Below are 18,368 nucleotides of genomic sequence, written 5' to 3'. Positions count from 1 at the left end.
TTGCACTATTTGTGAACAATAGGTTATCTAAAAAAAAATTGTATATATAATGTAAAAAATAAATAATTTACATATATATCAATTGTATGAAATTATAAATACAAAATTAAAAATTTATATAGTTATAAACATATAATAATAAAAATAGTATATATACGGCATATAATATTTATAGATTAATTAATACGAGTAATATTTCGTTTCATTTCGCATTTAGAAGTTTTGTCAATTGGTTAGTTCTTGCATTGTTTATCAGTTTTTTTTTTTTTTTTTTTTTGTTACGTTAAGTTCTCGCAGAGACAACCAGGTAACATAGTATTTTTGTAGAAGAACTAATTCAATACAAAAGTGTTCATCTGCCTTGCTACATTTGACATTCGTAGTTGCGATGCGGACTATATATATATATATATATATATATATATATATATATATATATATATATATAATGAATCGATTAGTTAGTAATGTATATTAAAATCAGTCGATTATGCATATTGCATTAATTTTATATACCTTATATTGAATATGTTTCTTATACAATAATTTACAGACATGCAATATAGTACACACAGTAAACATTCAGACATTATACATACACATACACATATACAAATATATACGAATGAGCAAAAAATAAGTTGTTTTCTCTTTCGACATTTTTTATGTTTGCGACTCAGTGTGGAATGATATATATATATATATATATATATATATATATATGGATGTGCTAAGTTATATGGCAGTTCTACTTATAACAGCTATATAAACATTTATGGCTGCATCTCACATACATTATTAAAAATTGATAATTTTTCACTTAAACAAAATTTTCCTTACGCATGCATACACAATACAACATGCAACACACACATATACACTCACGTTATATATATATGTATATATATATATATTTTTTTTTTTTTTTTTTCATAGGTGGTATGTTTTATGGTGCGAATATACATATGTCTATATATATATAGAGTTGAAGTGTTACAATGAATTTTCGTCTTCATACGCATAATTCGAATAATACACAGATAAGCACTTTATATACTGTTTTTGATGATTAAAATCTTGGGTTTCCTGTTTCTGCTGAGATGCTTATTCAGCTGACATTATATTATGAACTTGCTCCAGTTTGAATGCCAGTCTTTGTTTTTGGGAAAATTCATCCTCCTCTAGTGTTACTGTCAGTTGTTCATTATACTTAACAGCGTACGTGTAGAGCTCATGCAAAGCACAATTCGTATTAAATTCAGTCGTGTGGAGCTACAAAAAAGTAAAATAAAGTTTGTATTCATTAAACAGTTTTAGCGTTATAACTGATTACCGGTAAGATTTTTAATCTTTAACTTTAAAACGGAAATAGTATCGATTCTTTGGCCTACAAACAAATTTTAGGTTTCTCACTCTTGGAGCTTATGAAATGACGACTTCATACGAAAGGACAGCCAGATAGACATACGAACAAAACTAAATCGACTCAATTCGTAGTTAAATACAAACGACTAAACCATTACACCCTACATTATACAATACATATATACCCTGAACTCATTGAAAATGGGAAATCAGAAAAAGAATAAAATTATAAAAGGGATATCAGGGAAAAGGGATTCGATGCTATAAGCGATAATTATCGCAGCGATCTGCAAAGCGATGGCATGTCAGAGTGAAAGAGAGAAATATTGCTTGAATTGCCAAAAAGAATATATTTCATCGACTAACCAACGGTTAGATAAAGCGAGAAAACGATTCAGGAATGCTTTCTCGCAACTCGCTTTACTTCTCGCTTTGGCTCTCTTCTCGCTTCGCTTGCACTCTGACATGCTTTAAGCGATTACATGTAAATCTGCATGTAGAGCTTTCTTGCTTATTGTCGCTCCATATTATCGCATCGCTTATCGCAGCCACTCTGACACTCTTAAAAAAAAGTGGTAACACATCAAATATGGCGACGCATATGAAAAACAAACAACTATGATGCTTACACTGTGCTGTACACTGTGCGGAAAAAAGGGAGCTTTAGATGTGCCGCACCTTGCCGTAAATATCTAGGGACAGCAATAACAATGTTTGGATTTCAAATAAGGCGACTATGCCAGGAGTATCGAATATCGCATTACGATGCCTAACCAACTCTGGTAGATCATTGCCTTCGGAGCGACTTGCTTCGGCAATAAAATGTGTTATCAGCGACTCACATAGGCGTATAACGGATATTCATATCACGATTTTTCTTTTTTTTTCATCTTTGAGTACCGAATACTGGAGTTAAGCGGTTTTTACCATTTTAACAAATACTAAATTTTTATTGTTCTTGTTTTTTGGGACGGATTATAAATTTATTGTGGGAAAATCGATAAATCGATTTTTTTTAAAGTTACATATCAAATATCATTTTGAAATTTTTTCAATACTTAAAATATTGACACGATATTTTTTTTTTTTAATTCGACAGCCCTAATCTGCTTGTAATATTCTACCTTCTACCTCAATTACCGTTTCTAATCGATTCCATTCACTAAAACTGAAAGAGAGTAATTGCTGTCGAATCTTCCAAAACAAATTAAAAGACGGACAGGCTCTAGCTTTTATAAAACACAAGATTTTAAATACTCATACTCAAATACTCATAAGCTTTGCACTCTTTTAACATTTATGGGGGTTTTTATAATTCTCTTACCCTAGATTCCTCAGCGAGCATTGCATTCATGTCCTGATCAGATATTGAAGACATATCCCGAATATCTCTGTAATATCGATCAACCCATTTGCGATACTCCGGTATATCTTTAGCATATAACAGCTTTGAGCTTGGCGAATCTTTGCCTGGAAATATTAGAGTCATTGACGTTAAAGTTTCAAATATCTTATATAATATATATATATATATGCATATATATCTTACCCAAACGATGATCTGATGTTGAGCAAGAGTCCATAAAAGTTTGAGCTACAACTGACAGACAAGAGTCAACAATATTCGACTTATGTATATCAAATACAAAATTGGGATTTTTGATTAAATTCACCCAAAAACTGTAGAAAAAAATTATTTTGAAATTTCCCCATAGATTCGACTGCTATATAAAAAAAATACTTACCGCAACGGCAAACTGTTGCTTTTCCATGTATGGACGACCTCAGGATCCGTAATTCCGTGCAATAAGGCCTGATCATCCAAAAAGTCAAACATATATTTAATTGCAAGCGGCAAGGCAGAGCCACGATGAGCTGTGCTGAATATTGTCTCAAACAGATCATCTACGAACTTCTGCAACGTGCCCTTTGTGGCCAGGAGGCGAGTTAAATAGATTTCCGAGACCAATTTGTTAACACGTTCGCCCTCCTTCTGTATATCACTATCATGATGCTTAACCAAATGCCAATACTTTATGCCATTATCGTGCATATCATTGTTTAAGGGGCTGCCGGCGCGGCTGAATGTCGGTGAGGAGGAGGTGTACTTTGAAATATTCAGTGTTTCATATCTAAACAGCCAAAAAAACAAAAATAATATAAAATAAATAAAAAAAAGCTATTAAAAAAAAAAGCGTAGAAGTGCTTTAATCGAGACTGCTCGACTAGGAGATACCCTGAGCCCTCCAAGCTGATATTTTAACCTTTCTTCACTTCTTATAGCCACACATACATATACATGCATACACACGCATGCACTCTGCTAACTGCACAGTAAGCAGCGCTATTTTTAAATCATCTATTATCCAGGATTCTCCCATATTTGACTTTCTAATCTAAATTATATTAAATTATTATCTATTTTTCAATATTCGCTTTTATAGCGCTATTTTCGGCTCATTTTTATTCCCTGAACCCATTTTCAATGGGAAATCAGGGTATAATGGTTTTGTTGAAATGTATGTAACAGGCAGAAGGAGGCGTGGCAGACCCCATAAAGTATATTTATTCTTGATCAGGGCGACGAACTGAGTTGATTTGGCCCTGTCCGTCTGTCTATCCGTCCGTCTGTCCGTCTGTCCGTATGTATGAACGCGTCGATTTCAGAAGATATAAGAGCTAGAGACTTCACATGCGTGTAAGCTGTAAGACGCGAAAAATTATTGAAATATCTATTGCTCCAAGGGTTCAGGGGATGTCGTAGTCGAGCAGTCTCGACTATAGCTTTCTTACTTGTTTAAACAGTTCTTAAAGTATTTGCGTGTCTGGTTATTTACTTACTTATGGGACTTCTCATTTTTATCGGATAATATACTAAAATTATAAATGGAACTTTGTTTTGGTACTAAGCTCAAGCCAGCACCGTCTGGTACATTATAATGTTGCAATGTATTGAGCTTTTTCCATTCGCTTTCAGTTTTTGACGTCGCGTCTTCATCATATAGGATAACACGACCCGTTGCTCCTGTTCTCCATTCTGAAAGACAAACTGTTAATATAACAAAGCAAACAATATGGCAATTTAAAATCCTACCTAAATCTAAATCGTCTTTACGCGGCCTCTGGCTAGATGGTATATTTCTATATATTGTCTCCAAGCATTTCTCTTTCACTTGCCCGATGGTGTCGCAATCGAGAACTTTAACCGATACGTTCTCAGTGTGTGAGGGCAACATATCTAAGTTATTGCAAAATATTGGCTGTTGTATAATACTAGCATTCACAGTCATCGCCCGAAAGTCAATGGATTGACGTATAAGTTTCTCTTCGCTCAGAGAGTACCGAGCCTCGTGGGTGCACGCATCAACTGGGCCCTTGTCCACTTGACCTTTAACAGCACGAAACAGCATATATAATGGTTCCCCAGCACATTCCTTTAAAAATTTATAGAGCAGGAATGTAAACCAAGCGCTCAGCATTTTCTCAGCTACACTTTCCGTACGCCTAAGCAATAGTTTTGGATGGCTTTTCCCTTCAATGCACTTCTCAATTAGATCGCTTAGTAAGGTCTTCAAAATATCGGTACAATATTCCAACTTCGATTGCAGGGTGACCATTATTAATGAGGCGACATTGACACGTTCACGCATTGAGAAATATCGATTCGATTCCAAGGTTCGTATAAACAGCAATAGAAATGTTTTGTTCATAATGAGTTGAGCGAATAGACGTAACCCCTTCTCCTTGCGCAATAATTCTGGTTTCTCCCACTGCAAGACGTTGTGATCTTCATGATTAGGAAATAAGATCTTCATAGCATATGAACGATAATCCAAAAAGGGTATGCCTCCCGATGTTAAATCACCAGTTAAATCTGTCATTTCTGTTTGAAGCTCAGCAAATGCCTCTTTACATTCAGCGGCAACACGCAATTCCAGTATATCCATTTGCTCCTGCATATTTCGTAGGACACGATTCGATTCGGATGTCTTCTTTCGGTACGCCACAAGCAGAGCAACAAATATCAAAAGAAATATGACGCAGCCGGCGATGACTACAAACACAACGTTATCGCCCCAATCCATAATGAGATTCGATGACTCGTAACTCAAGATGCCAATGCGATACTCCAAGGACGAACCAATGCGTACGATGACCTCTGGGCCACTGGGACTGTTGCTAGCAGCAGAGGCCTCGGTTGGTGGCCGGCATGTCAATTGCTGCCGTGACAATGATGTGATATTGCAAAAACCATTGCCGATTTTCACCTCAACATCCGTTTCTTTGCAAGCTCGATCTAAGTTACGGCCATTTATGGTTAGATATTCACTTTTGAAATATTTCACACGCTCTTCGAATGCAAAATATTCTGGATTCGGATATAACTCGAAATGATTATTGTGCTTCTTCGATAAATTCTGCACTTTGAGTACGTTGTCCATGAGAAAGCCGTATTCAAGCAATGTTGGATTATCCGGGTCCAATGTCTGACTATCTGCCTCGATGACTGGCGATGGGCATTTCATTTCAGTATCAGAGTGTACCCGACATTGGCTAGCATACATCTGGCCATTATACAAAACGTAAATACTTGGCGCTTGAATACTGGTAAACTGCGTGCCAGTAACAACGATTCGAATACCACCCGCTGGTATACCCTTTGGTATTTTAATCTGTGCACTCGGCCCCGAGCTAACGTGCTCAACTGTTGGATCTAGTACATATTTGAAATTGTAGTCATTGAACTCCCGCGGTCCGTTGTCAAATGACATTTTGAGGCGACCCTCAATAATGCCCGGCGACGGTGACGTCCGACATATGGCTTGCGATGAGTCTGTACTTATGATTTTGCATGGCAAATGATCATTTATATAAGCCTGTATGCGTGAGCCTGCATTAAGATGTTTGCCAATAATCCGTATCTGAGTGCCGCCGGATGTGGGACCGAAGCGCGGATAGAAATTCGATATTTTCGGATCCACAAATTCATAATCTTCCTTTGATTCGCCACGATAGTCCCCGATTTGAACTACAATTCGTCCATTTCGATACATCTGTTCCCCGGGACTGTCAACAGTGCAGACAATCTGCTTTGTATCAATGTAGAACTGTTGAAATGGCATACAATTAATGCCTGCAATTCGTACTCCTGAGTAGATATCGTTATAGTTCTTGCCAAGATTTATGCCCTTGATCGTAATATTTGTGCCGCCCTCCCAGGGCCCCGTCTTTGGCTCAAATGAATGTATCTCTGGATTTGGACAAATCTCGCTGCGGTTCAACCAATCCGTTTTGCCCTCATTATTTTTGTTGCACTGTTCAACCACTTCGCATGTGTTTGTCGATGAGCACCAACCGCAGTTATATTTCTCAGCCAGAGCCAAGCATATGCCACAACTGTCAGCCATGTCGCGACACCGGTATATCACAACTGAAATGAAATAAAATTAATGAAATGCAGGTGAAAATCAATTAAATATAGACTGTTAAACATGGTCGCTATTTCAAGACCACGACTTATTATACCCTGAACCCATTGAAAATGGGAAATCAGGGTATAATGGTTTTGTGAAAAGTAGGTAACAGGCAGAAGGAATCATCGCAGACCCCATAAAGTATATATATTCTTGATCAGGACGACGAGCTGAGGCGATATAGCCCTGTCAGTCTGTCCGTCCGTCCGTCCGTATGAGCAAAAGGATCTCAGAAGATATAAGAGCTAGAGAGCTGAAATTTGGCATGCATACTCGTGTATACCATAGGCAGTACGAGTTTGCTTTATTTTTTCGATAACTCATCCGATAAATTTTTTATCGAGAATAATCGAAAAATCGACTTGGTTTTTTCAGCCTAGTTTGAGCACTTTTAAGCCTGGAGACTTCAAATATGCGTTGTATATAGAGTTAATGGATACAAAGATTTTGTTATTTACAGATTTTGGATTCCACGCCCCATTCGCCCCCAATTTGTCAAGTACCATTTCAAGTACTAGAGACTTGTGCTTTGGAATGTACACACATTTTAACCATATGACTACGCTCTGGAAGTTTCATTAAGATTGTATTTATCTACATAAGAAATTATTCAACAAATAAATTGTCATAATATTGCCCACATTGCAGCGCAGCCCAAGCGCAGCCGCAGCTTACTGCGCAGTCAGCAGAGCGCGTGTATGTATGTGTGCATAAAAGAAGTCCAGAATGATTAGAATATCAGCTTGGAGGGTTCAGGGTATCTCCTAGTCGAGCAGTCTCGACTGGAGCCTTCTTACTTGTTTTTATATAATTCTTGTATCATACGCCAAAAGGTCACAAAGGTCAAGACTCGAATTACTTGCAAAACATTTACGAAACCTAAGAGGATTTTCTTATTTTCAGTTTCTGACTTACCGTGAATATTATGAGGATTGTCAAGGGGTTTCGAACCACCCCAGATGACAGCAAAAGTGGCTGTCAAATTCGGTGAACGTGAAGTGTATTGGAATTCCATGTTATCGCAGTAGATGGTGTCGCCCAACAACTGGGCATTTAGGCTGGTGACGCGTCCCTCTATATTAAATTGGCAAACGAACCGTGTTTGTACAATAAATTGCCCAATAATGTGAACTTTCACTTTAATCGATTTACTAGTGCCAGCAGCAACAAGAACCTCACTGCCGTCCCCAGTGGCATTGATGGTTGGACAAAAGCCAGGGCCTGAACGATAACTCGGACCAATTCGGCTAACACCCGTCACCAAAATGTCGTTGCGACAGTTCTCAGCTGTATCGTGCGTGCAGCGGTGGGCCTCAACACACCAATCGCATGGGAACTCCGACGACACGCAGCGTGTGCAAGACGAATGTGTGCTACAGTCAAAGAAGGTAAAGTCTGTGGAGACTAAATCTGGTCCATTCCGTGTGCGCACGGACAGTTTCGCTGTGAAGTGATGTTTTCCCTGCTCGATTTGCGGCAGCATATCCGTGCGCGGAGTTGTGCAGTTAACCCCATTTCGCTTCTTCGTTGCATTTGTAAAGAGCGCTTTGTCCTCGGTGGTAAAGGCACATATTAGGTTCTCCTTCAGTTGCGGCAAATGGTCAATGATCAGCTCTAAGGTGCGCGCGGTAGTCCGCTGCAGCTGATGCGGCACCACGCTGGTGATTGTCGTGCACTTGCCCGTTTTGTAGCTCACCCAGTACAGTGGATCATTGGCATCGTCCTGGCAATTGGAGCGGGGACTGCACTTGTTCTCCAATGAGCACCAGCCGCAATAGGGATCACGGGCGCCCAAGCACTCGCCGCAAGTCCTAAAGTCGGCACAGTCATAGACCTTCACCTTCGACACCTTACGGTCGGACATCGCATACACATACAGATTTTGATTGTCGAACTGCATATCCTGCTTGATTGGTGACCCAACATCAACGGCCAAACTCGCATATTCGTTCGCAATAGTCGACGATTCAACCACAACTTTTTTAATATATCCATCGACGGTGCCAATAAATACAACTGTGTAGCCGCTCGTGCTTGTCGCCGCCACAGACGTTAGAAGCGTATTAAACATTGCAACTGGAACCGCTGTGATTGGCTGTTCCCCGCCTAACGGTGAATTCACATCCAATCCACAAAAATCTTCCCCGATTGTTTGTAGTTTCTGCAATTAAGTTTATGAGCAATAGTTCAGTAATCACATCATAAAAATATATAATTAAATATATATAATTAAATTCTCTTAGAATATCTAGTTTTACATACCGTTAGAACACAAGGCATGCTGGGAGATATGAAATCAAGTCCCCGCATGCCATTTCCGTTGAAGCAGAACTTGATATTCTGCATAAATTTGCGGCGAATCGACTTCAATGAGTATATGCAGAGTGCGGAACTGTTGGTCGGTATATTGCTTTCCCCCTTCGAGAAGACGGCGAAGAGGACGTCGTCCTGAATCGATATGCCTAAGCTTTGGGCTAGGTCCAGGCTTGGTTTTCCCAAGAATCCAGCTTGAACGAGATTGAACTTAATACCGCCCTGAGCCTCACTGATGCATTCAACCGGAATCTCAGTGTACGAATAGTAGTTCGAGTCCTCTTGACATATTCGCACCAATTTCGTAATATACTCCTTCGGCGACGAATGGTGACTGTGCTTCAGCTGAGTGGTGAGGAAATATGAAAAGCGCTCCGAGCTAAAGCCGTACACATAGTTGACCAAATAGTTTTCTCGAGCATACGAATTAATGAAGGTGCGCGTGCCGGTTGTCACTGCCGATGAGGCTATTTGAAACATCTTTGACTTTTCCAATGAGCGCGATGCTACGGCTGGTATCTCGCTGCGATATGGTGAGTTATTCGTGTAGGTAACGCCAACATACATAACATTTGTCACCGGATGCTGCGGCGGTCCGGGTGCAATAAATGCCACCGTCGATGAGTTGGCATCGTTGGCAACAACGGCGTCAGGCACCTCGTGCTCAATGATGCTAACATTTTGTAGATTGCGCACCGTACACGTGCCCTGAAACAAGGACCCACAAGCAATCAACCGAGATGTCGCACGATCTATGAGCAAGACCTTGTTGTAATTGTCGGTTGGCTTTCGAATAGCATTTAGCGGACAGTCGAGTATTGTGCATTCCACAGAATCGTTCTGCGGACCCGTCTTCACCGTTTCGTGCAGCTCCAAATCTGGTGATAGCTGATACAGGCGATTCACGCCACCAACAAAGACGCGTCCCGTTATTGTGTCCACTAATAAATGGTTTAGCGTCGTATCAAATCTAGCCACATGTGTGATTACACTACTGCTGCTGCTATTCAAGTATCCCACATTCATGTCAGTTTCCGTCAGGTTAATCTTAAGAGCCGACGCTCTTCTTTTTATCCTATCTTCTCGTTGAATCCATGACGTCAATCCATTGCCTAATGATGACGAAGCTGACGCTGACGATGTTTCAAAAATTGTTATTGATAGTACACAACAAATTAGAATATTCATTTCCACAAATCCCAGGCTAATCGCCAAAATGGCGATCAGATTCAATATATATGCTTATAAATATGAGTATTAATTCTCTTTAAATGCTATCCAGTTCGCGTTACGTCTGATTCGCTTTTTTAATTTCCTTCGTGGAATTATGTTATTGCTATGGCTCTTTTCTATCCATCTGCCCTGAGAATTCAATTCATCTATAGCTTCTGTTCCTTTTGTTTCTATCTCACTTCCACTTACAGGCCGCGAGATGCCACATTATTCCTCTTTATCAGCAACTAAACAAGGAAAATAAATAAGTGTTGTATTTATAATTTTACATTGTCTATAATAAATATATATGCGGAAAACGTAATTATATAACATATATAAATATAAAATATTATATAAAACGTAATTAATCCATATACAAAATTAGTTTTAGATTTTCAATTTCATGATTCAGAAAAACTTACGAAAAAGTATTTTTCTTATTAAAAAAAAAGTATATATATATATATATATATATATATATATATACATATAAAAGTCATTAATCAACACACAAGTCACTTCATTCATAAAAAGAGTACAATTTAATTTTTTAGTTTAGTCTATTGTGTGTTCCATATGATATAAATTACCGACAGTAAGCAGTATAAAGAAGCCACCGCCCGCCGCTTTTTTATATGTATGTACATATATATATTCATACATATGTATACACTTAAATTTGTAGATAAAAATAGTTAATTTTCTCCCGTGTTAATAATATTCGTAAAATTATATTCCTTTAATAATATTATGAGTTTTATTAGTAATCGAAGGAATTCTTAATTTCTATACCTTTAAATTAGCAGAGTAATTTACACCTGATGGATGTACAAGTACGTATATACATACAAGCACATATTCGGATCAAGTGGGTGAGTTATACTTTGCGTGTATGTGTGCTTGGTGTGTATGCGCACGGGTGTACATATGTGTTCATACATGCGCAGTTAGCATATGCAGTTAATTGCTTCATTTTTACATTTGCTAATACGTTAAAATATAGACTTACACTTTTAATATTGTTTTATGCTTAAGTTAAAATGGATTGGAGCAAAACTTTTGCATCTGTACGCACTGCACATATAAAACTTTAGCCTTACAAATTCATATTTCTGACAATTTCACAACTCTTTTTTAATAAGCTGGACACAAATGTCTATTTATTGAGAAATTAGGTGTGACTAATCTCGCGATTTCAATAAATAATAATTATGAATTGTTTAATTAAAGATACAATCAGTACTGTCTTTTTAAGAAAAATTTTCGCTTTTTGTGGAACCCGTACGACACTTACACACACGCACATATTAAACAAACACACACCGACAGTTTACAATGCAACCATATCATTTTTTATATTACGGGTACATTCAATTATCGATATAATATTTCTATCGATATGCGAAAAAAGGCAACCCCACATTTTCAAAATGTCGATTGTAGTTTTAAAATTAATCAGTGCTGAGCAGTTGTGGAAAATCGTAATTCAACTCAGTGAAACGCCCCAATACATCGATATTTTAAGAAAAGCAGCATTGCGTGGATTTTTTCATCTCTATAGTGTGACCACTACTCAGTTCCCTTTTCTTTACAGCGTGCCGCGTGTAAAGTTTTCAACAATAAAATTTTTTAAAAAATGTCAGAGGAAGGAGATGGAAATAGGTCGGGAGCATCCCTCACTTACCCTATGCAATGTTCGGCACTGCGTAAGAATGGATATGTAATGCTTAAGGGACGCCCTTGCAAGATTGTGGACATGTCTACCTCCAAGACAGGAAAGCATGGCCACGCCAAAGTCCATCTTGTTGGTATCGATATATTCACACAGAAAAAGTATGAGGATATTTGTCCCTCCACCCACAATATGGATGTGCCGAACGTAAAACGCGAGGACTTCCAGCTCAATTACATTAGCGACGACGGATATCTAACTCTAATGAACGAAGCTGGCGTCTTGCGTGAGGACCTTAAAGTTCCCGACGGTCCGTTGGGTGTTACTTTGCGCAACGATCACGAAAGCGGCAAAGATCTTTTGTGCACTGTGCTAAGTGCCTGCAGCGAAGAATGCGTTATCGCCGTCAAAAATAATACTGCTTTGGATAAATAAAAATGGTTGGAAAAGGTCATCCATCGATCTGATACTGGAAAAGTGTAATGATATAATGAAGAAATATCAATTAAATGATTCCAAAATACAAGCTATTTGTTTATATATGTATATGGTGTACATGTAGTATTATTTGGCTTTCAGTACGATTCTTCTTCCTTAATTAGGTACTTTTTGCTGGATGCCGAAATGGCCTTTGTTTTCGCATTGCTAAACTTAAAGATTCTGCAAACACGTGGATCATTGCTAATGTTATTCGAGATGTTCTCATATACTTAAAGGTGAGAAATTATTACGGTTAGAGCGGGACGACACTATTTATCATAATGAGGATCTAAGAATATTTCGATTGCAGTATTTCAGTGCTAGTCACCTACATACATACATTCAAATATGCATGTGCGTGTGTACTTTTTGTATGCATACACATGTAAATACATGTACATATGTATGTATGTATATGCACGTACATAAATTGATGTACGTCGTAGGACCTCTCATTTTCTTCAAGGCGAGGTTTTATTAAAAATAATGTATCTTCATTACAGTCTACGAAAAGGAAACGTATCCTTTATGTAAATAAGTAGTACATAATGTACGCAAATACGCACATGTTTAATAACATCGCAGCATTCGATCATCGCAATTTTTCTATATTCATACACATATCTCATCTCATCATTTCGATTTTAATCGATATTCAGATATTCAGTATATATAGATGATCGAATGCTGCGATTATATATATATTTTATTTTCGGCTAGCTTGTAGCTACCCTGAATCCTATTTCCTAAAATTATTTTGTTGCTCAAAGGCAACACCCCTATTGTGCAAGGTGCAACTGTATGAAGCTGGTTGCTATATCGCTATATCGATATAATCCTTAGCACCACTACTTATCGATACACAAAAATGTAACCATGAATTATGTATTCGATTTGCAACTACATGGTAGTACTTCTATATACCTCCGTCAGTTGGTCGAAAAATGTTCGCGTTACGTGTTGCCGCTAAAGCTGATAAGAATTTGCTGCCAATATTGGGGCAATTGTGTAAGTATATATAATTGCTAGAATAATGATCAGTAAATCAAGTCAAAAAGAATTTGGTCGAATCAAAATAGGGCTTAAATTAAGTTTTTAATTAGGCAAAAAGCGGCTCGAATAAAATCTAACATAACCTTATTGTTGAAGAAGGAACTGATTGCATAATAATTAATATACATTTTTATGAGTATGTTTATGTAAGATGATATAAAATAAAAGAAATAAATGCAAATAAGTGCCAAGACTCTTTCAGAAGCTATATTCATTAGTTTTATGGGTCTTATGTATTAGTTAATTTTAGTGTACATATATATTTACGTATAAATCAGTGATTGTTAAAATTATTGTTTTATTATTAAAAATGTATGTTAAATCAAATTCAAGCTTTATATATTAGAGAACTCTTACTGTTTTGTCGACTTTTAAACTCCTTATTGATTGGAACTAAAATGTAATTATTCTGACGTAACCTGTATATGTACATACATATATCTGTCTTTATATTTTATATAAAGGAATAGTATATATAAGAAGTTTGAATTAGCTCACTCTGTAAACAAGAGTAAATATAGAAGCAGAAAATTATATATCAAACTGAATTTTTTTAATGACTTATTTTCCAGCTCGCGGTCATGCTGCCAAAGCTGCTGTTAAGGCGGCCGCTGGAGGAAATGGAAAAATTGTGGCCGTCATTGGTGCCGTCGTTGATGTGCAGTTCGACGACAATCTGCCACCAATTCTGAACGCTTTGGAAGTTGATAACCGTTCGCCACGCTTGGTATTGGAAGTGGCCCAGCACTTGGGCGAGAATACCGTGCGTACTATCGCTATGGACGGTACTGAGGGCTTGATTCGTGGGCAGAAGGTTCTTGATACTGGCTATCCAATTCGTATTCCAGTTGGAGCAGAGACGCTGGGCCGCATCATTAACGTCATTGGTGAGTGATCAATCAATACAATTGAAATAAAAAGGATCGCAGAAAAAAAACGTGTAAAAAAATGTATTTATTAAATAGGTGAACCCATTGATGAGCGCGGTCCGATCCCAACCGATAAGACCGCTGCTATTCACGCCGAAGCTCCTGAGTTTGTGGAGATGTCGGTCGAGCAGGAGATCCTAGTAACTGGAATTAAAGTTGTCGATCTCTTGGCCCCCTATGCCAAGGGTGGTAAAATCGGCCTATTCGGTGGCGCTGGAGTCGGAAAAACTGTCCTCATTATGGAGTTGATTAACAACGTAGCCAAGGCTCATGGTGGCTACTCTGTGTTTGCTGGCGTTGGAGAGCGCACACGTGAAGGCAATGATCTATACAATGAGATGATCGAGTCTGGCGTCATCTCGCTCAAGGACAAGACGTCGAAGGTGGCTCTTGTCTATGGGCAAATGAATGAGCCCCCTGGCGCCCGTGCCCGTGTTGCTTTGACTGGTTTGACTGTTGCCGAATATTTCCGTGATCAGGAGGGACAGGATGTGTTGCTCTTTATCGACAACATTTTCCGCTTCACTCAGGCTGGCTCCGAGGTATCCGCCCTTTTGGGTCGCATTCCGTCGGCTGTCGGCTATCAGCCCACTTTGGCCACTGACATGGGTTCTATGCAGGAGCGTATTACCACAACGAAGAAGGGTTCCATCACTTCGGTGCAGGCCATTTATGTGCCAGCTGATGATTTGACCGATCCGGCTCCAGCCACAACTTTCGCTCATTTGGACGCCACCACCGTGTTGTCGCGTGCCATAGCTGAATTGGGCATTTACCCAGCTGTCGATCCATTGGATTCTACTTCACGTATCATGGATCCGAACATCATTGGCCAGGAGCACTACAATGTTGCTCGTGGCGTGCAGAAAATCTTGCAAGACTACAAATCTCTTCAGGATATCATTGCCATTTTGGGCATGGATGAATTGTCTGAGGAGGACAAATTGACGGTTGCGCGCGCACGCAAGATTCAGCGTTTCTTGTCACAGCCATTCCAAGTCGCTGAGGTCTTCACAGGACACGCCGGCAAACTAGTCCCATTGGAGCAAACCATCAAGGGCTTTTCTCAAATTTTGGCTGGCGAATACGATCATTTGCCAGAGGTTGCGTTTTACATGGTTGGTCCCATTGAGGAAGTTGTTGAGAAGGCCGATCGCCTCGCCAAGGAAGCCGCCTAAGCGCTGTGGACCCCAATTACATTAAACGGTTCTTGCTAATCAAATAATAATATTCAATTGAATTAAGCATTAAAGATGTCAGAGACAGTTTAAACCAATAAATCGTAACTTAACAACACGACTCCCAACCATTTAATTGTATTTAATTGGCAAATATATATATTAACATTGTTGACTGGTCGTTAACCAGCCAACTCCATCTGGTCATATCTGTATAGTCTGACTCTCCGTATGATCTCAGGGGTCCGAATGTCGACCCTTTAATTAAATAAGCCACGCCTATTTCGCAACCCGACAATAGCTTAAAAATAGCTATAAAAATGCCCAACGAATATATTAATATATGAGAATAAGAGGAAGAAGTGACAGGCACATTCAAAATGCTGCTGTGGCCAGGATCTGCTGTATTTTATTTTACTTTAGATGTGTCATCTGCCGTTCCCATCGAATATGTGAATATACATTTTATTTTTAATCATTTTTATTAGGTATGTATTTGTAGTTAATAAAATCATAAATATACAATAATTTATATTGATTTTAGAGTTATTACCGATATTCCATTTAATTATGTATTTTATATAGTATTTTAAGGACATCAACTATAGCATTTGTTGTAATTCAAACAGGCAATTGTTCGTGATCGCTTAATGTTTCGGATTTTTTGTTTTTTCTTCTCCTTTTTTTTTTTTTTTTTTTTTTTTTTTTTTGGGGGGGGGACAATTGGTAAACAATTTGATACAATTCTATCTCATAATGTGCTTTATCATTGTATATAAATTTCTTTGTTGTTTTTGGTTTTGTGATTTATTCTTAATATATGATCATATTATGTATAATGTTTTGTATTTTATATTTCTTTGGATTTAGATAATTTAAGAAAACGTTTAAGTACTAGAAAATTATCGATAATAAACGTACTCCCGTTGCCTTGGATTAATTGAACATGCATACACGACATTTAACAGCATTAACATTATCTATGTATATGGATTCCGAATGTCCTTTCCGCTTATAGTTGAAATTTGTGTGCGTGGACGTGCGAATCTAGCATCTGTGTGTGTGTCCATATTCATAAATTCCATTCACATAAAACGTATGTGTGTTTGTATCAAAGTAAATGATTTAGTTTTTATCAAAGTCATATTTTGTTCTCCATAACCTTGCATAGCCAGAAAATATTTTAACAGACTCTCAAACATACATATATACATACATACACACTAATATTTACTATGTAGATACATATATGTAGATGATATGATCTGTAATGTCCGTCAGTGTGCTCAAGCCATATATCCTCATCCATCTAGTAATATATGTGGGTATTGCTGACTTATCGAATGACTTTCTTAGAGGAACCTATTGAACTATCAAAATCAGAGAACAAAATAATTTGTATCATGTATCGGAGAAGTCGGACAAATGTAAAGGCTGGGTTGTTTTATCAGTGCAATGCACGGTCCGCCGTAGCTGCAGTTCTTTCCATACAGGTAACTTCATCGATATATTATAGATATATATTTTATTAATATTAACCAAACGATCGACTATGACTGAAACATTTCCCAAGCCTAAGGATTTTGACTAGATCGACGAGATATTTTGAACTTTTCGCCTTTCTTACGTTGCTTAAAATATGTTTATAAACAGATTTAAAAATCAAAGTTTTTTATAAGTTTCAAAATAGGTATTTTTAGATTTTTTCTTTGTTTTTTAAGTATTTAAATTTAAAACATAGTTGAAAAAGTATTGTAACTGGCATATATAATGTGTATAACGTTTTTCTTTCTGTTTTCTTTTAGTTGACATACGTTTTCTTTTATGTAATGAACAACATTGAAATCTTTATATATAGAATATTATTCATTTAATCTGAAATTCTTTATATGTATATAGGTATATATTATTAAGAGCTTCGTAATTGTTTTTTATTTTAGTTTTGTATATTTATATTTGAGTTTTGAGGGATTTTGAATTGAATTTGCATTTCTAAAACGTGAAGTTTTTAGGCCTTTTACTAAATTTTGTTAAATAGATGAAATACACATTTATATAATAATATAATTCATAATAATTTTTGATTTTTCAGATTTTTAAAAAATTTAATTTTATATTATTTTGTTATTTTTTATAGTACCATAACTAAAACTTGAATAATTTGATAATTTTACATATATACCCTGAACTTATATCAAATTCTATTCAAGATCTACTGAATTCTTCAGATATCTTTATGTAATGATGAAGATGATGAAGCCCTATATATGTATATAAACTTCTTCAATATCAGTGGTAGATTTAGTCTTGAACGGCTAACTTATGAGATCCTCCGCAGCATAAATCAAGATAAGTTGGAAAAATCATTGAGAGACCTAATTAAGTAGCTCACTAGTTATCAATTGCCGAGTAGTTGGTGTCTAGCGGAGAAGTGCTCGCCTCGAATTGATAAAACCATGTTCACATTTCGAGCTATGCGCAACCAAGTCAGCCACAACTCATATCATATGTTTAGTAAGGTATCTGCCAGTCGAGCAACCCTGTGACCAGCAGACGACTACTTGCTCAGATTCGAATTCAACTCAGATACCAATCATTTGTAGCTTGTTTTCTTTTTCCATAGTTTTATAATAATTAGCTGTTATTCTGTTCATTGCGTTTTTGGTATAATAAAATTTGTAAATGCTTA

General features: G+C 37.3%; 3 protein-coding genes across 4 annotated transcripts; 2 read left to right on the top strand and 1 right to left on the bottom strand.

Moving 5' to 3' along the window:
* Nucleotides 1-1,045: 1,045 nt before the first annotated feature.
* On the bottom strand, nucleotides 1,046-11,707 carry LOC6585810 (plexin A3). Of its 2 annotated transcripts, none has more exons than XM_015160748.3 (9): nucleotides 11,377-11,707; nucleotides 9,102-10,612; nucleotides 7,755-9,000; nucleotides 4,460-6,796; nucleotides 4,207-4,402; nucleotides 3,111-3,497; nucleotides 2,915-3,045; nucleotides 2,690-2,835; nucleotides 1,046-1,272 (listed from the first exon to the last, which is right to left on the bottom strand). In XM_015160748.3, exons 2-9 carry the CDS (start codon nucleotides 10,338-10,340, stop codon nucleotides 1,105-1,107), a joined length of 5,850 nt encoding a protein of 1,949 aa, XP_015016234.1. In that variant the 5' UTR covers nucleotides 10,341-10,612; nucleotides 11,377-11,707; the 3' UTR covers nucleotides 1,046-1,104. The 2 variants fall into 2 exon arrangements, with proteins under 2 accessions (XP_015016234.1, XP_002011436.2); XM_002011400.4 differs by lacking the exon at nucleotides 11,377-11,707 and adding an exon at nucleotides 11,160-11,330.
* Nucleotides 11,708-11,930: 223 nt separating this feature from the next.
* LOC6585809 (eukaryotic translation initiation factor 5A) lies at nucleotides 11,931-12,585 on the top strand. Its single transcript, XM_002011399.4, has one exon. It carries the CDS (start codon nucleotides 12,004-12,006, stop codon nucleotides 12,472-12,474), a length of 471 nt encoding a protein of 156 aa, XP_002011435.1. The 5' UTR covers nucleotides 11,931-12,003; the 3' UTR covers nucleotides 12,475-12,585.
* An 833-nt stretch (nucleotides 12,586-13,418) lies between these two features.
* On the top strand, nucleotides 13,419-15,800 carry LOC6585808 (ATP synthase subunit beta, mitochondrial). Its single transcript, XM_002011398.4, has 3 exons — nucleotides 13,419-13,527; nucleotides 14,145-14,459; nucleotides 14,538-15,800. Exons 1-3 carry the CDS (start codon nucleotides 13,464-13,466, stop codon nucleotides 15,677-15,679), a joined length of 1,521 nt encoding a protein of 506 aa, XP_002011434.1. The 5' UTR covers nucleotides 13,419-13,463; the 3' UTR covers nucleotides 15,680-15,800.
* The last annotated feature ends 2,568 nt before the right edge of the window (nucleotides 15,801-18,368 follow it).

This window comes from Drosophila mojavensis, unplaced genomic scaffold (assembly GCF_018153725.1).
Source record: "Drosophila mojavensis isolate 15081-1352.22 unplaced genomic scaffold, ASM1815372v1 contig_151, whole genome shotgun sequence".
Taxonomy (NCBI): domain Eukaryota; kingdom Metazoa; phylum Arthropoda; class Insecta; order Diptera; family Drosophilidae; genus Drosophila; species Drosophila mojavensis.
This window is presented reverse-complemented; position numbering and strand designations above follow the sequence as displayed.